Raw genomic sequence first — 22,418 nt, forward strand, 5'->3', positions numbered from 1 at the left:
TGCTACCTCGCATGTGCAAAGACAGGATTCACCTCGTGTGCAATGATGGGGCTCCCCTGCATGTGCCGACACAGGGCTCCCCTTGTGTGCAAAGACAGGGCTCCCTCACGTATGCAAAGACAGGGCTCTGTGCTGCCACACCTGCGCTTACTCTTCAGGATGGTCCATCATGATTTATTTCACTTGTTTATGCATCGATAAAATACTTATTTGAACAGAGCATTTCAGGACTAAAAGAAAGGTGAGGAAACCACTGGTCTGGCAGCTGAGAGGCTGAGCAGGTGGGGCAGGCGGTGGAGGCGAAAAGCTGTGGGAGGTCGTGCTGTGGGGCGTGGCAGGGGCGTCGAGGCCAGAGTCATGAAGACATGGCGCTCTTGGAAAAACTGGGGGTTCATATAAAAATGGGGACTTTCAGGGATGAGGACAGGACTTGGAACATGGCCAGGATGGTCTGAAGCCGGAAAGCGATGACCCAGGGCCGGTGGCTGAGGGAGAGAAAGCACAGAGCCGGGAAATTCTCACACTGCACCTGCTCAGGAAAGAGCACAGGCTGCAGTCTGCCGTTCGTAGATGAGCAGGCAAAGTAGGGATGCCAAGAAAAGGAGGCAGGACAGGTCCTTGTTCACAGGGAGCTTGTGTCCCATGGGGGGAGGTGGACAGGAATACGGTACATGCACGGAGCAGGTTATGAGGGAAGTGAAGGTAGACAACATGATTCAAGGCGAGTGACGGGGTTAGGAGGAGGGGATAATTTGGAAGTAACTTGCTTTGGTTTTAAAAGATTGCTCTGACTGCTGCCTGGTTGACCTGATAGAGCAAATCTTGGGAGGGAGACTGCTGGCCTCGTCCTGCCCTCTGGGCGCCTGGTGGCTGGTCAGCAGAGCCCCACCCGGTGCAGGCATCTGCATGCAGGCGTCTGCATTTAACAAAACACAAGGGGGCTTAGTTGGCGGACATGTCAGCACTCGCCTCGTCGTGGTGGCACTGACGAGAGCTTTCTGAGATCCGTGGACCAGTTTGTAAACAGAAGTCCGTGCAGCCTCCTGAACACGTGCAATGGACCCTAGATGCTCTGCATGAGTCCCCCTCCTTGGCAGCTGGTGACAACCCCAGGAGTCCCCACACGGGTCGAGGGGTCCTCTGTCCCGCGTGTCCCCCGCCCCAGAGTCCTGCTCGGATTGGGCCGTTCTCGTCTCCAGCCCTGTGAACAGCTGTGTGCTTCTTGTCTGCGGCCCCTTTGGGGAGCAAGTCCCTTCGTGTGGCAGCTGCCTGCTCCCTGACATGCTGCTCAAACTGGGAAAAATTCCATGCCTTTTTGATAGGAACTCCTCTCTCCTGCTTGGCGCCCCCTGTGTGTTCCCTCGGGAAACCTCCTGGGTAGCATTATTGAATATCCCCCTGCATCTGCACAGCTCAGTCACTTCATGCTCTACCTTACGTCATTTTCTTCCCAAAAAGCAGAAGGCAGAAAGTGGGTATCAGCTGGGGGTCCTGAAACAGACTCTTTGGAACTGAAACCCCTGACCCATAGATTATTGTCACACTAAGGAACCCACGCGTCAGCTGTCTAACTGGAAAGCTGTCTGCTCTTCCTGAGTCTGGCTGTCAGTCATTAACAAAGACGGTAAAGTCTAAAGGACAATAGTCAAACAGCATTGCTCTCTTCCTATTCGGCAACTCCACCAAATATCAGCTTTCGTCCAAGAAGGAGGAGCCCGGTTTCTGAACAGAGTCGATGTACAAACGTCATAGCTTGATCCTGCAAAATGAAGGTAGTTTTCATCAAAGAAACAATTCGTGGTCTCAGGTTTTGGCAGATTCCATCTCACTGATACTGTGTAATTTAAAAACTCACAAAACTGCTGTTATGGATTTTACCCAACCATTTAAGGCCAATTATCGTCTTTGAACCTGCTATTATAAGTATTGGGATTTACGGTGTTTTATTTTTAAAGGAAAGGCTGGTTAGATATCTAGGTGGATTCTTTTTCACGTAAAGGATTCACTAGGTGAAGGCGTCAACAAGGCTGCCTTGTGACGATCGAAAACATGGCCGACCTGGCCCTTGTCCTGGTAACTCTCAGTGACCAAAATAAAAACTGAATTTCAATTTTAAAAATATCATGGCCAACGTACTATTTAAGTGTTAAAATATGTGTTGATTACTTTCTCCTCAAATCATGACAATTCCTATCATTTGGCATTTTATATTTCTAGAAGTATCTCAAGGAAGAAAATTAAAACCTTACGGTAGAATCATATCTTGTAAAATGCATTTAACAGCAGCAGCAAGCTTGGGCTCTGACAGCTGCTGGATAAATTTGGAAGCCAGGAAAGATAGTCAAGATAGAAGGCGCATGTTTTAATCAGACGCACTGGAATAGTTGCCAGGTAATGGGGCTCATCAGAGGTTGCGGTGTATTCCGTGTAGCAGTGTTAAATATTCGAGCGTCCCAGAAGCTGGCGATAGCATGTGCTCCCAGTTTTCTGGGAAACTTGACCAGCTCAGCAGACGAGAAGCATTGTCCAAATTCTCGTGCTTGCCAATGCCAAGTTCTAAGTCTTTAAGTCCATCTGTAAAGATAAAGATGCTGGAGTAGACCTGGTTTGCAGAGTTGACAAAGTGTAGGAGAGCATTCCTGTTGCTGTTTTCTCAGCTCATTAACAAAAAAGCATCCCACAGAGTGAAAAAAACATCTCAGTAGGTTGATATTGGAAAACTCAAATTACCATTTCCTTCATAGTCAGGAGTAATTCCCTGCTGAATGCAGAAGAATTTATATAATTTGGAGTACAGTTAATTCAAAACACTGCGTGCTTGTGCTTTGCAATAGCGCATCCCAGGAGGTATGAACTCAGACATATTTGTTTACTTCAAAGTGGAGCAAGAATTCTGATTACCTTTTAATAGGAAAAGAATGGAGCTGACGAGCATATCAGAAGACATCCTTTTATTCCTGTTACCTTAGGGATTAGGTTTTTAGTACAGACTCACAGCTGAAAAATAGCTGGTTCTGAGAGGAGCAGACGCACGGATAGCGATGGGAGCTGACAGCCCAGCATCCGGGGTGTCCATGAGGGAGGAACCGTCTCCCAGGCTGCTCACTGACATGTAGTAAAGGTCACAGAAGGCCAGGCTCTAACCCTCCCTATAGATTGTCCTCGTGGCTTTCAAGTTGATGGTGACTGTGCCCTTGCTTAGGGTCTTGCTTGATGCATGTTTTCATTTTCCTTAACTTTTACGTTTGACCCTCCTGATGAGTCACAGTAGATTCAGCTGTGCCTCGGCGTTCCCGGCGAATGTGAGCCTGCCCTGCTCGCTGATAGTTGGTTAACAAGGATTTAAACCCCTCCTGAAGCCGTGGCAGTGCTAAGCACTGGATAGCCTTCCTTCCTGTTGGCCCTGTGAGCCAGTTTCAGAAGCATAGAGGTGCAGCCCAGCTTCCTGCTCACGCCTGCTTGTCGTCAGGCTGGTGTTGGGAGCTTGAGCTTTCAGTAAAGTTTAATGAGGTGGCGCCATAGTTTATTCTAATTGCCGAGGGACGATAATGGCCGGATGGCAATGGGCTGAGATTTGGGAAAGTGGTTCTCAGTTCCCTGGGGTCCCAGCTTCTCCAAACTGGAGTAAGGCAGTTGTGTATTCTGTAAAAGGTCAATGATATGACAAATTTATAGCTTATTTTCACAAAGTTAAAATCTATGTGAAGATAAAATGGAAAGAATTTGAGTTCTTAGAAGAAAACTGGTATCCAAATGTATGGTATCTTAGACAGAAATTTCCCAGTAAAGGGGGCCAGCTACGCCATTGACTAAAACCCACAGCCTTGTGTTGGAGGAGCTCATGAGAACAGTCTCATAGAAAAACATGCTTGGCCAGAGGAGACAGATAGGAAGATGTCCCAATAATAGATGAGTCTGTGGCTGTCTCCGCAGGAGTAGCTGAAAAAATATATACATAAGCAAAGAAAACCCAAGAAAAGAGAAATTTGGTCAAGAAAGTCATTATTTGTTTAAGAAAAAAATACTAGGTTACTGCTTACCAAGTGTTTTGCAACTGCAATTTTTTTAAGGCAATTTAAAATAATGACTAAAAATTGGAAATTATAAAACCTTGTAACTAAATGGCTATAAATTACTTAGTACTTTCAAAGTGATCCTTTATTGTTCTGCTCTGATGCAAAAACATGGACTTTCTAAGACCCTGTGCAGGTTATTTCCATTAGGATTTAGGAGAGGATTTCTATTTTATTTTGCTTTATCTTTTACCAAATTAATATTGAGTTGAAAATAAATTTAAGTTAAAGCACCATGCTGGATATTCAGCAGGTTCTCCAGCAATTTTGTGTTATTTATTTCTTGCAGGCTTGTACAGCATATGTGGATTTTATGATTTCTGTGGCCAAATTGATTCGTCAGGAAAAAGGACTGCCCATCGATGAAAACCAGCTTTCTTCAGAAATGAATAAAGTCATGGAATTGGAAAAAGAAATTGCCAACGTAAGATGCATTTTCTCTAATACACTGAATAATGCTGACCACTTTTTTTTCTTTCTCTTCTCTGTCATCTTTTGAGGGTAAAAAGTGCAACTCCTTAACCAAGTGATAAAGTCGTAGCTCAGTAATGGATCATTGACTTCAAGCGGACCTTTGAAACTGTAGAATTTTACAGTGAACCGGGCTCCTGACGCCAGGAGACGTGCCCAGTTTGACAAACATTAAACTCGGTAGACTTAATTACCTGTTGTAAGTGGACTGCATCAAAATCCTGACTATTTACAGTCAAACTGTTGTTGAGACACAGGACAAGCTTGATTGCCAGCTATTCAGCAGAGCTGCTTTAGTCTTGATATGTACAATTGCACTGTAAGTTTCAGGTGATCGCAGAGATTGTCTCTATCCCTTTGCTAAGAAGGATGAGCCCCTGAGCCTGGCCACATGACAGTGCAGTGTCCCCGGGTTCAGACTCAGGCTGCTGAGCTCGACAGAGATCCCACAGGAGTTTAGCAGCAAAGTCCAAGGGCTGCATTCCTGAGTTCCCTCCAGCTCCACATGGACCCTTGGAGTCTGAGTTGGCGCTCGCTTGCCTGATGCTCCTCTGACGGGGTCTCTGGTCTCAAGCGAATTAGTGCTGTCTAAGCAGCATCCGGGTTGCTGATTGAGCCCACAGCCGGTGCAGTCTCAGATCCACAGAGTTCTCTCCGACATGCGAAAGCAGCCAGCAGTCCCGAATCCCCATCTGCTTACCACTCAGAACCTTGAAGACTGAAGATCTTTGAGGGCAATTTTAGCTTCCCTGGGGCTATGTGAAACCAAAAATCTCCACTCAGAACCAGACTTTGCTCAGGGCTGCAGCTGGATGAATGGCAGTTTGACGAGTTGCATATGGTTCTGTTTTGGAAACAGAATTGCAGAGAACAGTCCATTCCCTGGGTTTTACCACTCATACCCCCGGCACCTGCTCCCCCTTGATCAACCTCAGCCTGCAGCACTGTCTTAGCTCAGCATTGTTTGTGTCTGAATTTTCTCTCCTCTCTCTGACTCAGGTTGAGCTGGATCTTTGCCATCTTTGAGTCACCTATGCATCTTTAACAGTGTCCCGCATATTATTGCATGCAGGATATGCTCAATAAATAATTTTTTAAATAAATGAATAAATAAGTGACCTAAAGGGGAAATTGTAGCCTTTGTCAGTTGAGAAATAATTCCCACTTTAAACTTTGTCTTTTGTCTCTTTTACACTTAAAATTGCTTTTTACTCATTTCAACCACTAGTTGGGGAGTTGTTCTTGTGATTTTCCTTTCTTGGTTCATCGAAAAAGTAGAATTGGGTGCTATGGAGTGTGGAGCAGTAGCAGGCTAGCAGGATAGGGGCACAGCCACACGCAGGGCATGCCAACATCTCCTCCGACAACTTGCAGCCAGCCTGTGCTGCGTGCTGGGAATTTTCTCTCTCTTACTTGCTTTAAATTCTTGCAGAAACCATTGCATGGCTTTTTTTTTTTTTTCCTGTCTGAATTTTTGGTGGGACACTGAATGGTGCTTGCGGGGGTGGGGGGGCCGTGTGGAGACAGAGTATTTGAGAGAGAAATTGGAGATAACAATACTCAAGTAAGTTATTTATAATATGAAACAGCCACCGACACAACGGAGCTGGCCTTTAGCCATAGAAGGAAAGAGACCTGCGGATATTGCTTATGTGGTTTGGCAGTTATCAAAATATAAAAAGAATTTAGAAGAATTTTATAATTTGATCATTGTTACTGAATACACTTAAAATCTCTTATATTTCACTTTTCTTCTTGATACAACAGAATAAGTTACAAAGCAAATACAGAATAAAACTTAAATACAATTATGTTACGTCTATCCTATATTCTTTTCCTCATATTTGCTTATATTTTTCTAAGTAATTCTTAGTTCTAAAATAATGATCAAAAATTAAATCCGTAGGCTACAGCTAAACCTGAAGATCGAAATGATCCAATACTTCTTTACAACAAAATGACGTTAGCCCAGATCCAAAGGAACTTTTCACTAGAGATCAACGGGAAGGTAAGTGGCAAGTTTTATGTATCTCTTGTCCCATTTCCAAAATTATAACATTGAAATACAGTTTATTAAAATTCGATGATTTTTTTATTTATTGAAATAAATTGAAGTACAAAATGAATGTAGGTGACATCAACCATTTGACTTCATGACAAGACCTGGGAAAAAAACCCTCTATTTGAAATCATTTTATTTATATTTAGTTAGAGTGAATTTCAAAGGCGAAAGTCTTTTCAAGGCTGCTGTGCAATAATATTAGAAACTATCATCAAAAAGGGTTTGAACAACATTAAAACTGAAAATCCTTCTGGAAGACCATTGTATAGGCAGACACTTGGACAGTCAAATAATAAAAGCACTAGGTTTCTTTTTAACTCCTGAAAAGAATAATTGATTCATAAAACTTGCCGTGTTCTCATCAAGGCCATGTGTGGAGGTGTTCAGAGCAATAATGGGGAGATAGAACACAAGAGATAAGAAAAACTCACCCCATAGATTCCACTTATCAGCAGTTGACATCTTTTTTCTTGGTTGTAATTCACTAGCTGATGTCTAATAATCTCCTCTTGGGGCCGTGCGTCTTTTCTCCTGTGTTAGTTGATGCGCACGATTGGGAAATGAAGCAACATTCATGGGAAAATCTACAAACCACCACATTAAGTGATGGAATTCTCTTTGGCACTAATTACAGTAAACAAGGACTTTTCAAAGGCATGACCTGTTGAGTTAGGAGTTTCTCACCTGGAACTTTTTAATATAGTGAGTGTTTAATGAATATGTTTTGAAAGAACGGTTCAAACCACCAAAGGAAATCAGGAAAAGTACATAGCACCTCATTCTTAGCAAGTGATCGTATACTTACAAGTATATGTATATACAAATATATATAAAATCATAGAGCCTAAGATATTGGTAATCTTAAATATTCTCAAACACTGAAATGTGGCATTTCAGCAAGATTTGCATAATCTCCGCTTCTGCTTTCTTTTCTTTTATCCACTGGTGGTTGAATAACTAAAATTCCCATTTAAAGAATAATAGAAAGACAAGATTCCTCCTTTAGGCAAATCTAAATGTAGCTTCTGATGTGTAAAAACTGCATGCCTGTGGACTCAGTATTGATAGTGAAATGTGGTTTGGCTTCCTTGCTGTGCCTTTGCTGTGACAATCGTGTGCTTAAATTTACAGCAGGAGCTCCACTGGGATGGAGGACGTGCTCGAATGGATTGTAACTAATATCCGCTTCTAAAAGATAAACACTTTATACCCATTTAGATTTTTGCATACACCTAGGAAGCTTTCTTTTTAAGGCTGAGTTCTCTTTTCTTCTTTCTTTAAAGTTGGTCAGACGAAAAAAATGGCACCGGCTTAATTTCTGGTGCATGTTGTCTCCACTTAGAGACTTGGCTTCTGCTCTTAAATGGTTATGTTAATTCTGCTATCTAAATAATCATGCTGCAGAACTAACTTTCATTCAAAAACTGATTGAAGAAATTGAGAAAAAAAAAAACCAAAAAATCAAACTGACCATTTTTATAATCATAGAGTGATGCAACTGGTGTCTTAACCACGTCTGACCCTGTTAACCATAACTGAGTCTTGGAACCAAGCAGAAAAATCCATAATTATTGAATATTTTCTGCCTGCTTTTTTCCAGCCATTCAGCTGGGCAAATTTCACAAATGAAATCATGTCAACTGTGAATATTAATATTCCAAATGAGGAAGATGTGGTTGTTTATGCTCCAGAATATTTAACCAAACTTAAGCTCATTCTTACCAAATACTCTGCCAGGTGGGTATGTCAGAAAACTCATGTCGTCAAAGTTTGCATTTAATATCACTCTTGAGAAGCTTTGCAGCCTCATCTTTTCTGTTGCTGGGTGGTGGGTTTTTTTATACAGAGATCTTCAAAATTTAATGTCCTGGCGGTTCATAATGGATCTTGTAAGCAGCCTCAGCCGAACCTACAAGGAGTCCAGAAATGCTTTCCGCAAGGTGAAGAAAAAATCTCTCTTTTTCTTAAGACTTGAAGGGTAAAGAGATACATGGTTATGAAGGCTTGCCATGCACGCTGCTAGGAGGTGGTGAACTTTGCCAAGAGACAAAATGCCGAATGTTGGTTGTTCTGCACGTGTCTAAGCTGTGTCGCCCAGGACAGCCTGTCCTCATGGGCTTCACCACCCGGTGATGTCCACCCTGGCACCAGGACTGAACTGCCCTTGAAGGAGATGCGTTTGATTAATTTGAGCGGTTCGTGAAAGAGTACTGGCTTGGTTTTTTGTTGTGTTAAAAGTAATTGCAGGGGCATCTATCTCAATTAATTTGATTTTCAGGTGCTCATAGCACAGTAGATATACAGATGGATGGACGACATTGGTGTGGACAGTGCACTGAGAATGCACCTCCCTGGACACACCTGGAGGCCTTTTATTGGCTGTACCTGCATGATCCTTCCCCTCCTGTTGTGAGAGGAGAAGGCAGGAAGAATTGAGGAAGGAGGAATTCTGGCAAACGTATTGGTTGGTGTCAGGGAAAGGAAATAACCCTCTGATTAAAATTTTTAGTTTTTACCCATTAAAAGAAAGTGCAGACACATTTTTAAAATTAAAGAATGTAAAAATGATGCTTTGCTAAATTTCCCTTACGTAAGTTAACCCCCTTATCGGTACTTAAATTTATACACATGCAATTCTTCTGAGCCCTGGAAGTTCAGCTAAAACGTTAAAAGACAGGAATGTGTTTTCTTATTACCATATTTCTCCCCTGCCACGTTTATTGGACATTACTTCACGTTTATTTCTTGCAGTGGTAACAGTGTTATTTTGTTGTTGTTGTTTTCTAAACTGTCTGGAAGGATATTAACTTGTAATAGCCAGAAGTTCTACTGGGACTTGCTCCTGAAAATATCCCTCATTTTCGGATCCTTTGTACTTAAACGGTCCAGCTGGATTACGTTTTCTCGTCTACAAGGACACAGCGCCTTGTGGGGAGAAGCGGTGACTATTGCAAGAACTTAGGAGACACAAAGAGTAGAGTCTGTGAACCTGGGCGCTTCCTGCGCCCCCGTGCCCTGCCCTGGTCCAGCGCTGCCTCCTCCTCTCCCGCAGGCCCTTTACGGAACAACGTCAGAAACAGCCACCTGGAGACGCTGCGCAAACTACGTCAACGGGAACATGGAAAATGCTGTGGGCAGGCTGTACGTGGAGGCGGCCTTTGCTGGGGAGAGTAAACACGTGGTAATGTCCTCAGCGAGCCGCACTGCCGAGCCCATTTGCATAGATGGCAGTTACAGTGGGCCATGATTTGGCTAAAAGTTTACTAATTGGCAGAGGACCTCTGAATCGCAATTTGCCATTGTTTCCCAATAAATCTCATCCTCCCCACCCCCAGGGTCTGGTTGTGTTTCTGATACTAATATTGTTTAGTGGAAAACCACCTGTCCCGTCCGAGAGGCAGTGGAGTCAGTGTAAGTCGCTTATGAACCCTTCTGTCAGCGAAAGTGAGCAAGAGTCAGTGTTTTCTTAAAAACCCAGAAAGTAACCTCAGGTTAATCATTAGTGTTGCTTATAGCAGTGTTGCTTTAAAAGTATGATTATCCACATGTATCCGTTTGTCTATAAATTTACATTTTTAACATATTGTTGAGTTACCTTAAGACAGCTTATAGCTCTATTTTTTAAAATTTGTGTTACAAAAAAAGCTAATTAATGGCCTAAATGGTCTTCTTTTCCTCTGGTTTGAGGTTGAGAATTTGATTGCACAGATCCGGGAAGTTTTTATCCAGACTCTAGATGACCTCACTTGGATGGATGCTGAAACGAAGAAGAAAGCAGAAGAAAAGGTAAAGAGGAGGACCGGGTAAACTGTCAAAGAAAAATTTGTTTATGAGAAAAGATTAACTTTTAAGAAAGTTCGGAAAACAATATAATCAAGGATTGCATAAAATAAAAGCAACCTCCTTCAAAATGTAGTGTTTCCAGGAACAGTGTTCATGGATGAAGATTTTTTTCTATGATTTTCATCTTTTATCAAGTCTTTGCGACCAGCTCCTTCTCTCCGTGTTCAGTGCAAAACTTTGAAAGATCTCCAATTTTCCCTTTTTTTCCAAGGGAGACATCAAAGAATAAGAAGAAAATCTTGTGTGAACAAGTAAATAATTAAAAGATGCTATCATGGTTCATTTTCTTCCTCCTTTATGAAACATATCTGCTGGGCCTCTACCACTGTCTAAAAATATCCCCTTAATTTTTAATGCAAATTTCCAGCTAAGTTTTTTAAAACATGCCCTATTTAGCTTTTTAGATGGCCTAGGGAGAAATAATACTAAATTTCTTTCAGGTAAATGCGAGGTGGTGTATTATTTGAGTATTATAAGTTGATCTATAGTTAGAAAGAGGCTGAAGGAGCCTTTTTATAACTATTCCTCTCTACCTCATTGTGCACCTTTGATTAGGACTTTTAATAGCTTGCATAAGAATAAAGGTGAGATTTCTAAGGAAATCTTAGGTTTAAATTTAGTAAGATCATTTGTCTTGATAATTATGTAAAAACTAGAAGTAACGTGTCCAGTGGAACTGTACGTGCTTCATGAGCGATATTCACAGGCAGCTTGATTATGCCTTTGTAGTTCTGGCGGCAGGAGGAACAGACAGTGCTTTGACCTGATGCTGGGGTCCATGAACCTATTCTAAGAGCGTCAGGCTGAGATCTAGCTCTCTTCCAGGCTCACTCACGTGGGAGGACTGTCTTTTCAGCTCTCACAGAACCCTGGTGGCCGGGCAAGAATTTAGGCTCCCCCGCGTCGCTCTGTGTCCTCAGAAGCTCGAGCTGGATTTGCTTCCGGCACGTTCCAACTCTGCGGACGTGGTTCTGTAGCCCAGTGGATTGTTCTCGATCGTCATTTCCGAAGGGGGTGTCACAAAACACTGAGCCTGCAGGTTGTTCCATGAAAGTCCCCTGGTCAAGAGCGTTTAGGAGACACTTCCTGCGGGAAGGCTCCCTGACCCAACCCTAGACCAGGCCATGCGCTCCTGGGCTGGGGTTTTATGGCCCAGACGTGACCCTTGAGAGTTGGTCCTCATGTCCCTGCCTGTCATTGCTCTGTACGGTCAGCCCTCTGGGGCAGAAATCTTTGCCTGGCGTCGTATCCTCAGCCCCTTATAAAGTGCCTAGCTCGTCGTGGACCCTGAACACATACTGAGTGAATAAGTGGGCAAATTGAGTCTCCTCTTGGACACTTAGAACAACCTAATCTTGACCCTAAGGAGCCCTGCAGTGACGAACCCTGCTTAATGTTTTTGTCACAGCGTTTACCCAAAGTCGTTCACGATAAATTCTTTTTCTGTAGTACCTTTTACTTCTGTAGAGTTCGTGCCCCTTAGAACACCCTCTGGAGAACTCTCTCATGGAAAAGAAAGTGCCATTGAGGGGGCTGATCTGTAATGAGCTTGTGGCTCGAAAACCTGCATGACGATGGCCTTGGCCTGAGTGACTCAGTGACACGTATCCCGTCTGGTCCACTGAGGAAATCCTGGGCTGAGGAAGCAGATCTGTAATAAAACCCATTTGATGGCAAACACACCTGTTTGATGGCAAACCAAATGACTCAGAGATACAGGCTTAATCCCCCGTGAAAAATTAAACCAGAGCAATGTGCTATCATAGAATCAAAAGTCAGATATCTTTGAGAAATAAAAAAATGGAAGTGGAAATAGCAAGTAGTAAGAATGAAATAATGAAAATAAGTAAAATCAACAATTTTAAAGTAATAAAAAATAGAAATGGTAGTAAGCAAGTGTTAGATAGGAGCTGGTGTCACAGGAAAACTATTTTCCACTCGTTTAATTAATGCCATTCATTTAACTTTGAGAAGATGGGTGCACCGGCTCTGGAGACCAAAGAAAAAGAAAAAAACTCGAGGAGCCAATATTCAGGAAAAGTGTTGGCACTAGACCTGCGAGCCCATATCTGTGTTCTCAGCCAGTTCAGTGAGGTGGAAAGATAAATTATAAAATGCTAGAATGGGAGCTCTAAATATTACCCCTCCTGTAAAATCGAAGAGGAAAGTTTTCAGAGAAAAAGTCGATAAAGTACAATACACGTGGAACAATGACTTGTCCGTTTTCGTGGAAAGCTGCAGCCTGTGAGAATAGGGCATTGGAACCTAAGTTGCAGGCCTATTTTGTGTTTATTTTGAACTCCAAGAAGAAGCCATTGCAAAGATCTCTAGGTGACGTTGGATATTCTTTTCGTAAACAGTGTAAATCAAGTTATTCGATTGCTAGTCTTGGGCAAATTACAGCGTTTGTGTTTAAAGTTACACAATCATCCTCACATTCAATATTATAATTTTCACAGGCCTTAGCAATTAAAGAAAGGATTGGCTATCCTGACGAAATCATTTCCAATGACAGCAAACTGGATAATGAGTACCTCGAGGTAAATCTGTGAAGACTCTGGAGTAAGATGCCCGGGGCTGGTGGTAATGTCATTACCAACAATGGTTTGCAGAAGTTACGTGAAATGACCTAAAACGTAGGCCTTCTTGTATGAAGCCTTTGACGCAGGAACCAGAACTGTTTGTTTCAGTTTCAGCCTTTTTTTTCGTTGGCCCTCTCTGTGCTGAGAAATTTAAGAATTTGTTGCTTTGACTTCCACGTGTGCCATTTTAAGCGTAGTGAGAGTGACCTTTGCCCTTTGAAGGGCGTCAGGGTGGACACCAGAGCAATGACCAGCAGGGTACCCAGGCTCCTCATCCCATCTGTTCAGGCCTGAAAAATCGGGTCTCCAGGTTCCCTCCCACCGTCTGCCTGTTCCTCCCCTGGTAAACCAGGTTGTGCCTTCTCCATTTAAAAACCAACAAAACGCACTGTTTGGGAACTGGGAAGTGTTTTATTCTCCTCGGTAATGTGACAGTGCAAAGAGTATTGATTGAAGTCACTACAGCATTCATTGCAGACTCCCTGAGGGTCCTGTTGCTAACCTGTGCTCACCAAGGTGGCCCTGGTGACAGCAGGGCAGTCCTCCCCAGATCTGGGGACAGGGATTCCTGGCCTGACCCGGGGGCTTGCCAGCCAGTGTGCTCGCCTCCCCTTCTCCTGAAGAAAAGCTTGACTGATTATTTTACATGAGCTGCTGCTGCGAGCAAGTGCCGGGGCGCTGGGGGCCGGGGTCTAGTGGTGGAGCGCAGACTCCAAGCCAAGCTGCCTGGGTTCAGATCCCTGCTCCCCACTCACTCACCTGAGCGAGTGACCGAATTGTCTGTGTCTCAGTGTCTTCAATCTTAAAATGGTGATAGCCGCCCATCTTCATGAAATTATGACAAGGATTAGAAGAGTGAAATATATATTCAAGTGCCTAGAACAGCGCCTGGCACGTGGTAGGAGGTAGACGAGAATGTGCTGCTCTTGCGTCTGTCATGCAAGGGTTGACATCCACATTATAGGGCTGGGCGGACACTGGGTTTCGTTTGATTAATTATGAAAGAATAGACTGAGGTGGCCATTTGGCTGGAGCAGCCTGAGCTGTGAGCTCAGAGCTGGGCTGGTGGGACTGAACCCTTCTTTGGTGAATTTTAATGCTCTCTGTTACTTTATTAACTGATAGAATTTGAGAAAATATCCCCTATGTTTTTTAGCAAAAATTTTGAAGGCACTGATTTTAACATTTTTCCCCAAATCTTTTATGTAATGTAGTTGAACTACAAGGAAGATGAGTACTTTGAGAACATCATTCAAAACTTGAAGTTCAGCCAAAATAAACAACTGAAGAAGCTTCGAGAAAAGGTGGACAAGGATGAGTACGTATATCCCAGTTTCTCCTGTGTTCCTTCAGAGGAGGGCCTTCTCGCTCCTCTCTGTTGGATTAAGAGAAAGAGCCTGACTTAGAAAATGTTACAAAGGCCCCTCCTTCTTCAGTGGAGAGCTCTGAGGGCATCTAAGAGTGTTAGGCTAGAGAGGGCTTGGGGATTTAGCCAGATTTAAAACTTTTCATGAAGGTCCTCAGACTGCCTCATTTCTCTGGTTTCTTCTCATGTTTCGGCCTGTCCCCCCAACTCTGCTTGTGGACAGGCTCTCAGGAACGCCTTTGCCCTAGGAACCCACAGCTCCTTCAAGTCTTCTCCAAGGTCTTTCTTGCTGTACTCAGAGCTCCTCTGCCCACAGCCACCTGTTTCCTGTCGGTCGGTCACCCCACAAGTCCGTCCCCTCCTAGACTGCTCCGTGTGACGTCTCTTCAACCTGTGGTGGCCACGTAGGAGGCGCCAGGATCACTGCCACTCACAGCCTCCAAACACTCTTAATCTCTGCCTGTTAGTGGGGTTAGCTCTTCATTTGTTAGTTTAAGGTGTATTGTTCAGTTAAAAATGGGCGTGTCTAACATATTGATCAGCGAATGTGTTTCTGCATTTGAGTCTCTAGAATGGCTTATGTTGACTTTTTCCCGCTGAGTTTTAACCTCCTAGAGAACAAGGCTGTTCCTTTTGACCGTTAAAGCCTCGGCCGCAGCACAGTGCTGAACACGTAGAAGGTTTTCAGTTAAAGCTGGATTAACGAGTGAGTGAGCAAGTGAAAAATGCACTAGCTGGACGTGTGTGGCGACTGACACGAAGACGTGCCAGAGTTCACGCGTGCATCCATTTATTCTTTCGGTTGTTCATCTGTTAAACTCGTATTTTGGAACACGGACTAAGTCCAGGTGTGGTTGGTACTGGGAGAGTCAAAGGCGACATTTGATTGTGTTCCGTTATGACAGCAGAAGACAGGAAGGACATGGTGTAGTCAACTACCCCCCGCAGGGAAGTGTGCCGGGGAAGGTACAAAGTGTGTGGGACCGGTTGATGACGGGACTGTCCTGTTCTCAGCAAACCGAGTACAGGCGGGACAGAACTCCCAAATGGAAGTGCCAGTACATTTCAGTTCTCACACCGTGTTTCGAACCCTTCAGGCACCCTGAGGGGGAGACCGCTTTCTTTTGCTGACCCCTGGGTTTGTGCCTCAGTAAACGTCTTGTCTGGTGCTAAACGGGCTGCAAGTGTCAGAGAAGGTTCATGTCCCAGCCGCCATGTGGGTGATGTCACAGTTGGTTGTTAAATCCTGTCTCTGGAACCCCATAAAAAGTCATCAAAAAGAATACTCTGTGGGCAGATGTATTATCTGGGAAGTTTCTTACAAGTCTGAATATTTTTATTTCTTTAAAAATACTTACACTTAATAATTGTTAGCACCGTGTAATTTATCTACAAACATTCCCAGATATTCTTCCTCAAAATGGTTAATATAACCACCATCCACATGACCCCAGAAGATTTCTTCGTAATTTTAAAAATAGCTTGACGTTTCCTTTTGAAGTTGCTGTGGTCCCCGTTCCATATCGTTTTGTAATATAGTTTGCGCCTTTCATTCCCTTTCCTCATACGTGTCAATTTTCTCCGAGTCCCTTTCTCGTTACGACAGATAATCGAAGCCAGAATTGTACACGATATTTTTGTGACGTGTGGTCTGGCTCCCATGGTTCAGGGGTACTTTTTGGATCCTTTCTGTCAGCGTCTGCTCCTCGGTCCCGGTGCGATATGACTTGTGAGGTCCTCTGCTGCCAGGCTGGGTTCCTTCCCCATCTCCTGCCTGTAGGCTGAGTGCAGGGTCAGACTCCGCCTGCACAGTCAGGGCACCTGGGCAGCGTTAGTGCTGGTGCTGACTGCCAGCTCCACCCGCGAGGGTCATGTCCTTCCTGTGGGCGTGGACCCAGGCCCTGGTGTCCCCTCCTCAAGCGAGAACCCCTGAGTTAGTGCTAGTTCCTTTTTGTATTGAATCACACTTGTTCACATTTAATTTTGTGAAATTTTTTATAAGACAGTGCCCTTAATTTGGCAATTAGGTTTAAAGTTTAAACTTTCCAAAATACCGGGAGCACTTTTGACAGTGATTGCATCGAGTCATGAGGACAACACTGCACAGGACACAGCATCCTAAAAGTTCCTCAGGTTTTATGGAGGTTTCCTGCATGACAGTTTCTGACTTATGCTGCATCTCCTTAACAGTCATGAGTCACTACTCCGTTTCCTTCCTTTTTATGTAACATCAAGTTCAGGTCCTCACAGTGTGTGTTCAGGCAGATCACGTCCCCACTTCTGCTTTGTTCACATGGCCTGTAGCTACCTCTCGGTGAATTACATTTTCAGGTGCTTAAGATCCTCACTCCCAAGGTCTGGTAGGAAAAATAGGTATCCATGCCCAAAACTGATGGGCTAGAAATGAGAAAAACTATTGATCAGAGTAGGGTTATATTGTAAGGTATTGAGAAAAATGAGAAGGCATTAGATTTTCAAGGGAGCAATTAATTTGAATAAATTCAGTCAATTAACCAAATAGTAACCTTCTAGACCTTTTCCTTTCTCACGCCACATGCTCTCGCTGGACAAGCCGTCCACTGCGTGGCATCTTCTACAGTCGTCATGACCACTGAACGCTTGTACCTGGCCCAGGTCAGTTTGCTGAGCTCCACACCCAGATGTCTAGCTGCCTGTGAAACATCCCACATGGGTGGTCCATCTCCCTGCAAACACAGCATTTGCCATTCCCCCGTATTTTCCAACAACTTCCATCTTATTGCTACCGAGACAGAAACCAGGGCCTCATCTTATCATCCTAGACTAGTCTCTTCCTCTCATCTCTGACACCTACCATGCATGATATCTACTTCAAATCCTCGTCCAAAAGGAAAAAGCTTACATCCACCGGCTGCTACAGAAATGTCACGCAGGTGGCAAATGGAAGGACGAAACTAATCTTACCGTCCCCATGGTCACTGCCCTAATTCAAATATTTCTCATCGTTCACCAGTTATTACAGCCTTTTCCCTAATCTTGTCGCCATTGGTCTCACGTTCCTTCAGTGTATTCTCCATACTGCAGCCCTGGAGAGCTTTTAAAGGCACAGATTGAGTTATGTTATTCCCTGATGAAAACATTTTGGTGCACCCGTGTTGCCCGTCTCCCAGGGCGTGTGCAGGTTCTGCACCTCCCGTAGCTCTCGAGAACTCCTGTAGACCCTGCCACCCTGCAGCAAAGCTCCGGCCGTGAGGACTACTTCCGTGTCTTTGCTCCGTCTTCTCCTCCTCCTCACCCCTCTCCTGGGACCACCCTCTCTGCCCTTGTTCATCTAACAGAAACCTTCACGTGGTCTGTCTGAACTCGAGCGTCCCTCGTTCCTCGTGGCACCCATCACACCTTCCCCTTCACCTGGTGCCTGCACTCTACCCTACAGACATTTCAGTCTTTAGCTGAACGAGCCCTGGTTGAAAGAAGAAACCATGTAATTGTGTCACCAGAGCTTGCATGTTGATGGACAGAATGTAGACCCCTCCTAAATGTTTATGGAGTGAATAAACGACAGAAGAGCCAGTTTGTAATAATACCAGTAAAGTTAACTCAGCCAGTAAGGTAAAAATTGCCACGTCCAAGCATTTCACCATCAAGGTTGGTGAGATCTCTGTCCCTCTCTCTGTTTAGCAAACTGAAAATTTGAGGAAGTCAGGACCTGAGTCAATCATTGGCTGAAAGCACCCCTTTCTGCCCATTTGAGCAGAGGACAAGGGGTTAAATTTAAAAAGGTCTTGGTTCCTGTGGTTTCTGAGTGCCTAGCATGTGTTTCCAAAATTATCTCAAACATTATGTTCTTTGGGATTTGGTGCCAGTTTTTAAAGAATTTCAAACGTCATGTTATCAGATGGAATAAGACCAAATTGACAATGTACTATCCAATGGCAAGATTACTTAGATACGTATCTGAAATAATTTACTTCTGGCAACACAGTAACTCACGTAGAGTCCGTAGAACAAACTTAAACCTCCAAAGAGAACAATGTACAAGAGCAAAATGAAATGAATTCCTTTTCTTGTTTTTAGACCTGGTGTCACGTCGTCAGTTTCTCGGGACAGGACTTTCCTAACACAGTTGACAGGTGGTGCCGTTGTTTGTAAGTCATGACCTTTGAGCTTGGAGTTGCTTTTCATAAAACACAAAGACTAATTTCGTTGTGCATCCTTCTTGCTGTTATGCGTCAAAATAACGACACCCTGACACTGACAGCAGCCAATTCACTAAGCGTTTTTCTGAGCATCTCGAACGTGTGGAGCACTGTGCAAAGACCACCTAGAGGGTGGAGGCGAGTAGGATGTGGCCCTCGACGGGGAGCTCACAACCCAGTGAAGGAGGCGGGTGAGTAACAGTTAAGTCTCTGGAAGGCAGAGTTTGGTTGCTGCTACTACGAGGAAACAAAGAGCTCGGACAGCACTGTTTTTAAAACCACAATTCAACCTTCACTTATTAACAAAACATTCTCTGGAAACAGCACGTCAGTATTTAAATTAATATTGAGAACAGAGGATCCAAACAGGACGGTTGGTTCATTCCTGTTTCCCCCTCGTTGCCTCCAGCCGTCTGTTCTCAGCCTGGGCTCACGGGTGTGGAAGCCCCTGGAGCAAGTGGGGCTGCTGACAGCTGTGGCTCCGTGTGGTCCCCCCCCAAAAGGCCCCACCTCCAGACGTGGCAGGGAGCTCGGACCCTGTGAAGTGACACCATGGTTTTGCCAGCACAGTGAGTCACCGTGTCTTGGGGTCCCCGTTCTTCCAGTCACTCCCTGTGGCCTCTGACGAGCCGGGCAGTTTCCTTATCCATAAAACGACCAAGGTTCTTTCTGGCATCAAAATTCTACGGCCCTCACTGTGAAGCTTTGAGCAGAGCCAGGACGGGTTCCTCCCTGGTGGCCACGTCAGGTGGCCCAAGAGAAAGAGCATGCTCTGGAGAGGTGGGGAAGTCCCTCACTTCTTGCTAAAACATCCCTTCTGATTTTCTCCTTCACTGATATTTCTAGAGTCAGTCTTCTTCCCAGTCGAGCCCTGTAGCAGAGAACTTGACTATCTCGAGAAACACAGTTGTGCAGGATCTGTGGGTGAATGAGCCAGCGCAAAGGTGGAGGTGATGGAACCTGTCCAGGTGGGCGTGCAGTGCGGAGGCTCAGGGCTTGATGCATCTCCACGCAGGCGCACGTGCGGGAAGATTGGGAAGAAAGGCTGTCTGGCTCATCGGTACTACGCAGCCAGGAAGATGGAGCCCAGGTACCAGTTAGACCTCACACAGACAAACCGCTCTGACTCCCCGTGGCGTTCAGACCTCACGTGGACAAGTCACTCTGACGCCCCATGGCAGCGTCTGCACTGGCCTTGTGTTGTGCATGGGTTGTAACAGATGAAAAGTTTAGATTTCTGTGTTTTATTCTCCAATTAAACCAACAGACTTTGCAATTTTCCAATGTGTTTTGGGGTCATAAACAAAACACGTGTTATCAGTAAAAACACTTCTGCTTTTAATTAGCACTCAGGAGGATTTTGTTTTGTTTTCAAGGAAGAAGGGGAGGTAGAGGGGGAAGCTAAATAATCTAAAGGTTGAAGTTTTAAACTGGGAGAACCTTGCAGAAGAGTTCTGGAACTTTCTATCAGTGCACCCTCTTGAGAGGACCGTGTCCAGACGGTGCTCGGCTTCCGGTTCCATGACTCTGCAGCCTGCACAGCCACAGTGCCTCTCGGGGCCCAGTGCTCTGCGCCTTCCCCAAGTCCCGGGATGAGGCGGGGCCGCACTCTGGGCCTGGGAGGATCCAGTGATGTGCCAGGCCCACGCATGCATGGAATGCCTGTCGTGCTCTCAGCACTGTGCTGGCCCTGCAGGGACAATTAAGAACAAAACAGGAAATAAACAAGTGGGACCACATCAAACCAAAAACCTTCTGCACAAGAAAGGAAGTAATCAGCAAAATGAAAAGGCAAACTATGGAACGGGAGAAAATATTTGCAAACCATGTATCTGATAAGGGGTGCATCTCCAGACTGTATAAGAAACTTCTACAACTCAATACCAAAAAAACTAATAACCCAACTGAAAAATGGGCTAAGGACTTGAATAGACATTTCTCCAAAGAAGAAATACAAATGGCCACCAAGTATATTGAAAGATGGTCAACATCACCAATCATCAGGGAAATGCAAGTCAAAACCACAGCAAGAGATCACATCACTCCTATCAAGATGGCTGTTATCAGGAACAAAAGAAGACAATAAGTGTTGTTGAGGATGTGGAAAAAAGGGAACCCTTGCACCGTTGGTAGAAACACAAAATGGTGCAGCTGCCATGGAAAACAATATGACAGTTCCTCAAAAAATTAGAAATAGAAATACCATGTGACCCAGCTATCCCACTTCTGGGCATATATCCAAAGGAATGGAAATCAGGATCTCAGAGAGATGTCTGCACTCCCATGTTCATTACAGCAGAACTCACAACAGCCAAGATGTGGAAACGACCTAAGCGTCCATTGACAGGTAAAGAAAATGTGGTATATGCATGCAATGGAATACTGTTCTACCTCAAGAAAAAATAAAAGCAGTTCTGCAATGTGCAACAGGATGGATGAACCCGAGGACCTTAGGCTGAGTGAGATAAGTCGGACACAGAAAGACAAATACTGCATGATTCCACCTATATGAGGGATCCGAGAGTCAAATGAATAAAATCAGAGGATGGTTTGTACGCTTAAAATGTGTTAAGAAGATGGCTCTCAAGATAAGCATTCTTACCACAGTTAAAAAAACAACCAAACATGGGACGTCCCTCCCACATTGAGTTACTGTCTAACGAGCGGGACAGACGGTCGACTTAGGATGGGAAGTTACATCGTTGCCAAGGGTTATAGGGGATGGAAGACGTTTTAGCTCTTTCTCGAAAGGTCCCAAGATTATCCTAAATCAGGAGAAAAGTCACCAAAGGAAGTTCTGACAGAAGTGATCCCCCTACACAGTAGCTCCACGTTGGGACTTTCCCTGAATTTGGCACGTTACACACGTGAGGGCACACATGCACGCGTGTGCACACCTATGAAGTTATTGACTAAAAAGACGGTGCCTTACTGCCAAACCGACAGCCACAAACAACCACCTGCACCTCCTGGAAGGAGGTCAGAGTGTGGTTTCTCCTGCCTTTGTGGAAAGAGAAGTGGGTTTTCCCGGCTGAATGTCAGAACGGGCGTCCTGGCTCCACCTTCAGACGGTCAGGTGGGTCGCCCAGAACAGTTCAGTTATGTTAGCGACTCTCGGGCAACAGCGAACGCTCTAGTGAGGCTCTTTGGTCCCACTGTGCTTTTGTCTTTGGGTGAAAAATCGCGGCTTATGGAACAGTAGAAAGAGCTTGCGTTACAGAGTCTAGAGGGAGGCAGGATGGTGGGAGGTGGGGGTAGGGGGAGTGGGCAGCTCTGAGTTAAGATTCCTGCTCTGACGCTTATTAGCTGTGTGAACTTAGACAACCTGTATAATGCCTCTGAGCCTCCATGATTCCTTTATAAACTGAGGATAAGGACATCTGCTTCTGCCTTGTGGGGTCGTCGTGTTGTGTATTGTGAAGTGTGCCCACCACACAACTTAGGTTCTCATTAAAAAGTAGATGCTGTTGTTGTTACGGTCTGGTCATGGTGGGCCTTCGGGGTGGTGTGGAGGCCACCATCCTGAAGCTTGTTAGGGTGACAGGGCACCCTAAGTGTGAAGCACTTTAAAAGGGAGCACTTCCATTTTTAAAGAGTGATTTGCAAGGACACAGCATTCATCATCGTAATGAGTTTTGTGTGGGATGCAGATCGACAGCTGAGAAGCAGGGGTTTGATTGGAAGATGAGACGGTCCTCTGTGTTGTTGGCTTGCGTGCTCTGTTCCCAGTTGTATCACTTAGTTTATAAGTGTATTAGGAAAAAGAGTTTGATAACTATGCTGTGCCTCAGTTTTCCCACCTGAAAATTGGAGGTGCCGTCTGTCTTATGTGGATGGTTTGAA

General features: G+C 44.6%; 1 protein-coding gene across 10 annotated transcripts in view; it reads left to right on the plus strand.

Annotated features, from left to right (window-relative positions):
• The window catches only part of MME (membrane metalloendopeptidase), an 81,311-nt gene that overhangs the window by 36,546 nt on the left and 22,347 nt on the right, over window positions 1-22,418 (plus strand). For 8 of the 10 annotated variants that reach the window (XM_070493753.1, XM_044754601.2, XM_070493754.1 and 5 more), the window contains exons 9-16: window positions 4,363-4,497; window positions 6,451-6,552; window positions 8,207-8,343; window positions 8,453-8,546; window positions 9,659-9,787; window positions 10,294-10,392; window positions 12,909-12,989; window positions 14,246-14,349. In XM_070493753.1, the coding sequence (XP_070349854.1) occupies window positions 4,363-4,497; window positions 6,451-6,552; window positions 8,207-8,343; window positions 8,453-8,546; window positions 9,659-9,787; window positions 10,294-10,392; window positions 12,909-12,989; window positions 14,246-14,349 (881 nt within the window). The remainder of the gene's footprint in view (window positions 1-4,362; window positions 4,498-6,450; window positions 6,553-8,206; window positions 8,344-8,452; window positions 8,547-9,658; window positions 9,788-10,293; window positions 10,393-12,908; window positions 12,990-14,245; window positions 14,350-22,418) is intronic. The other 2 variants (XM_014849554.3, XM_070493758.1) reach the window with 1 other exon arrangement.

Source organism: Equus asinus, chromosome 21 (genome assembly GCF_041296235.1).
Source record: "Equus asinus isolate D_3611 breed Donkey chromosome 21, EquAss-T2T_v2, whole genome shotgun sequence".
Taxonomy (NCBI): domain Eukaryota; kingdom Metazoa; phylum Chordata; class Mammalia; order Perissodactyla; family Equidae; genus Equus; species Equus asinus.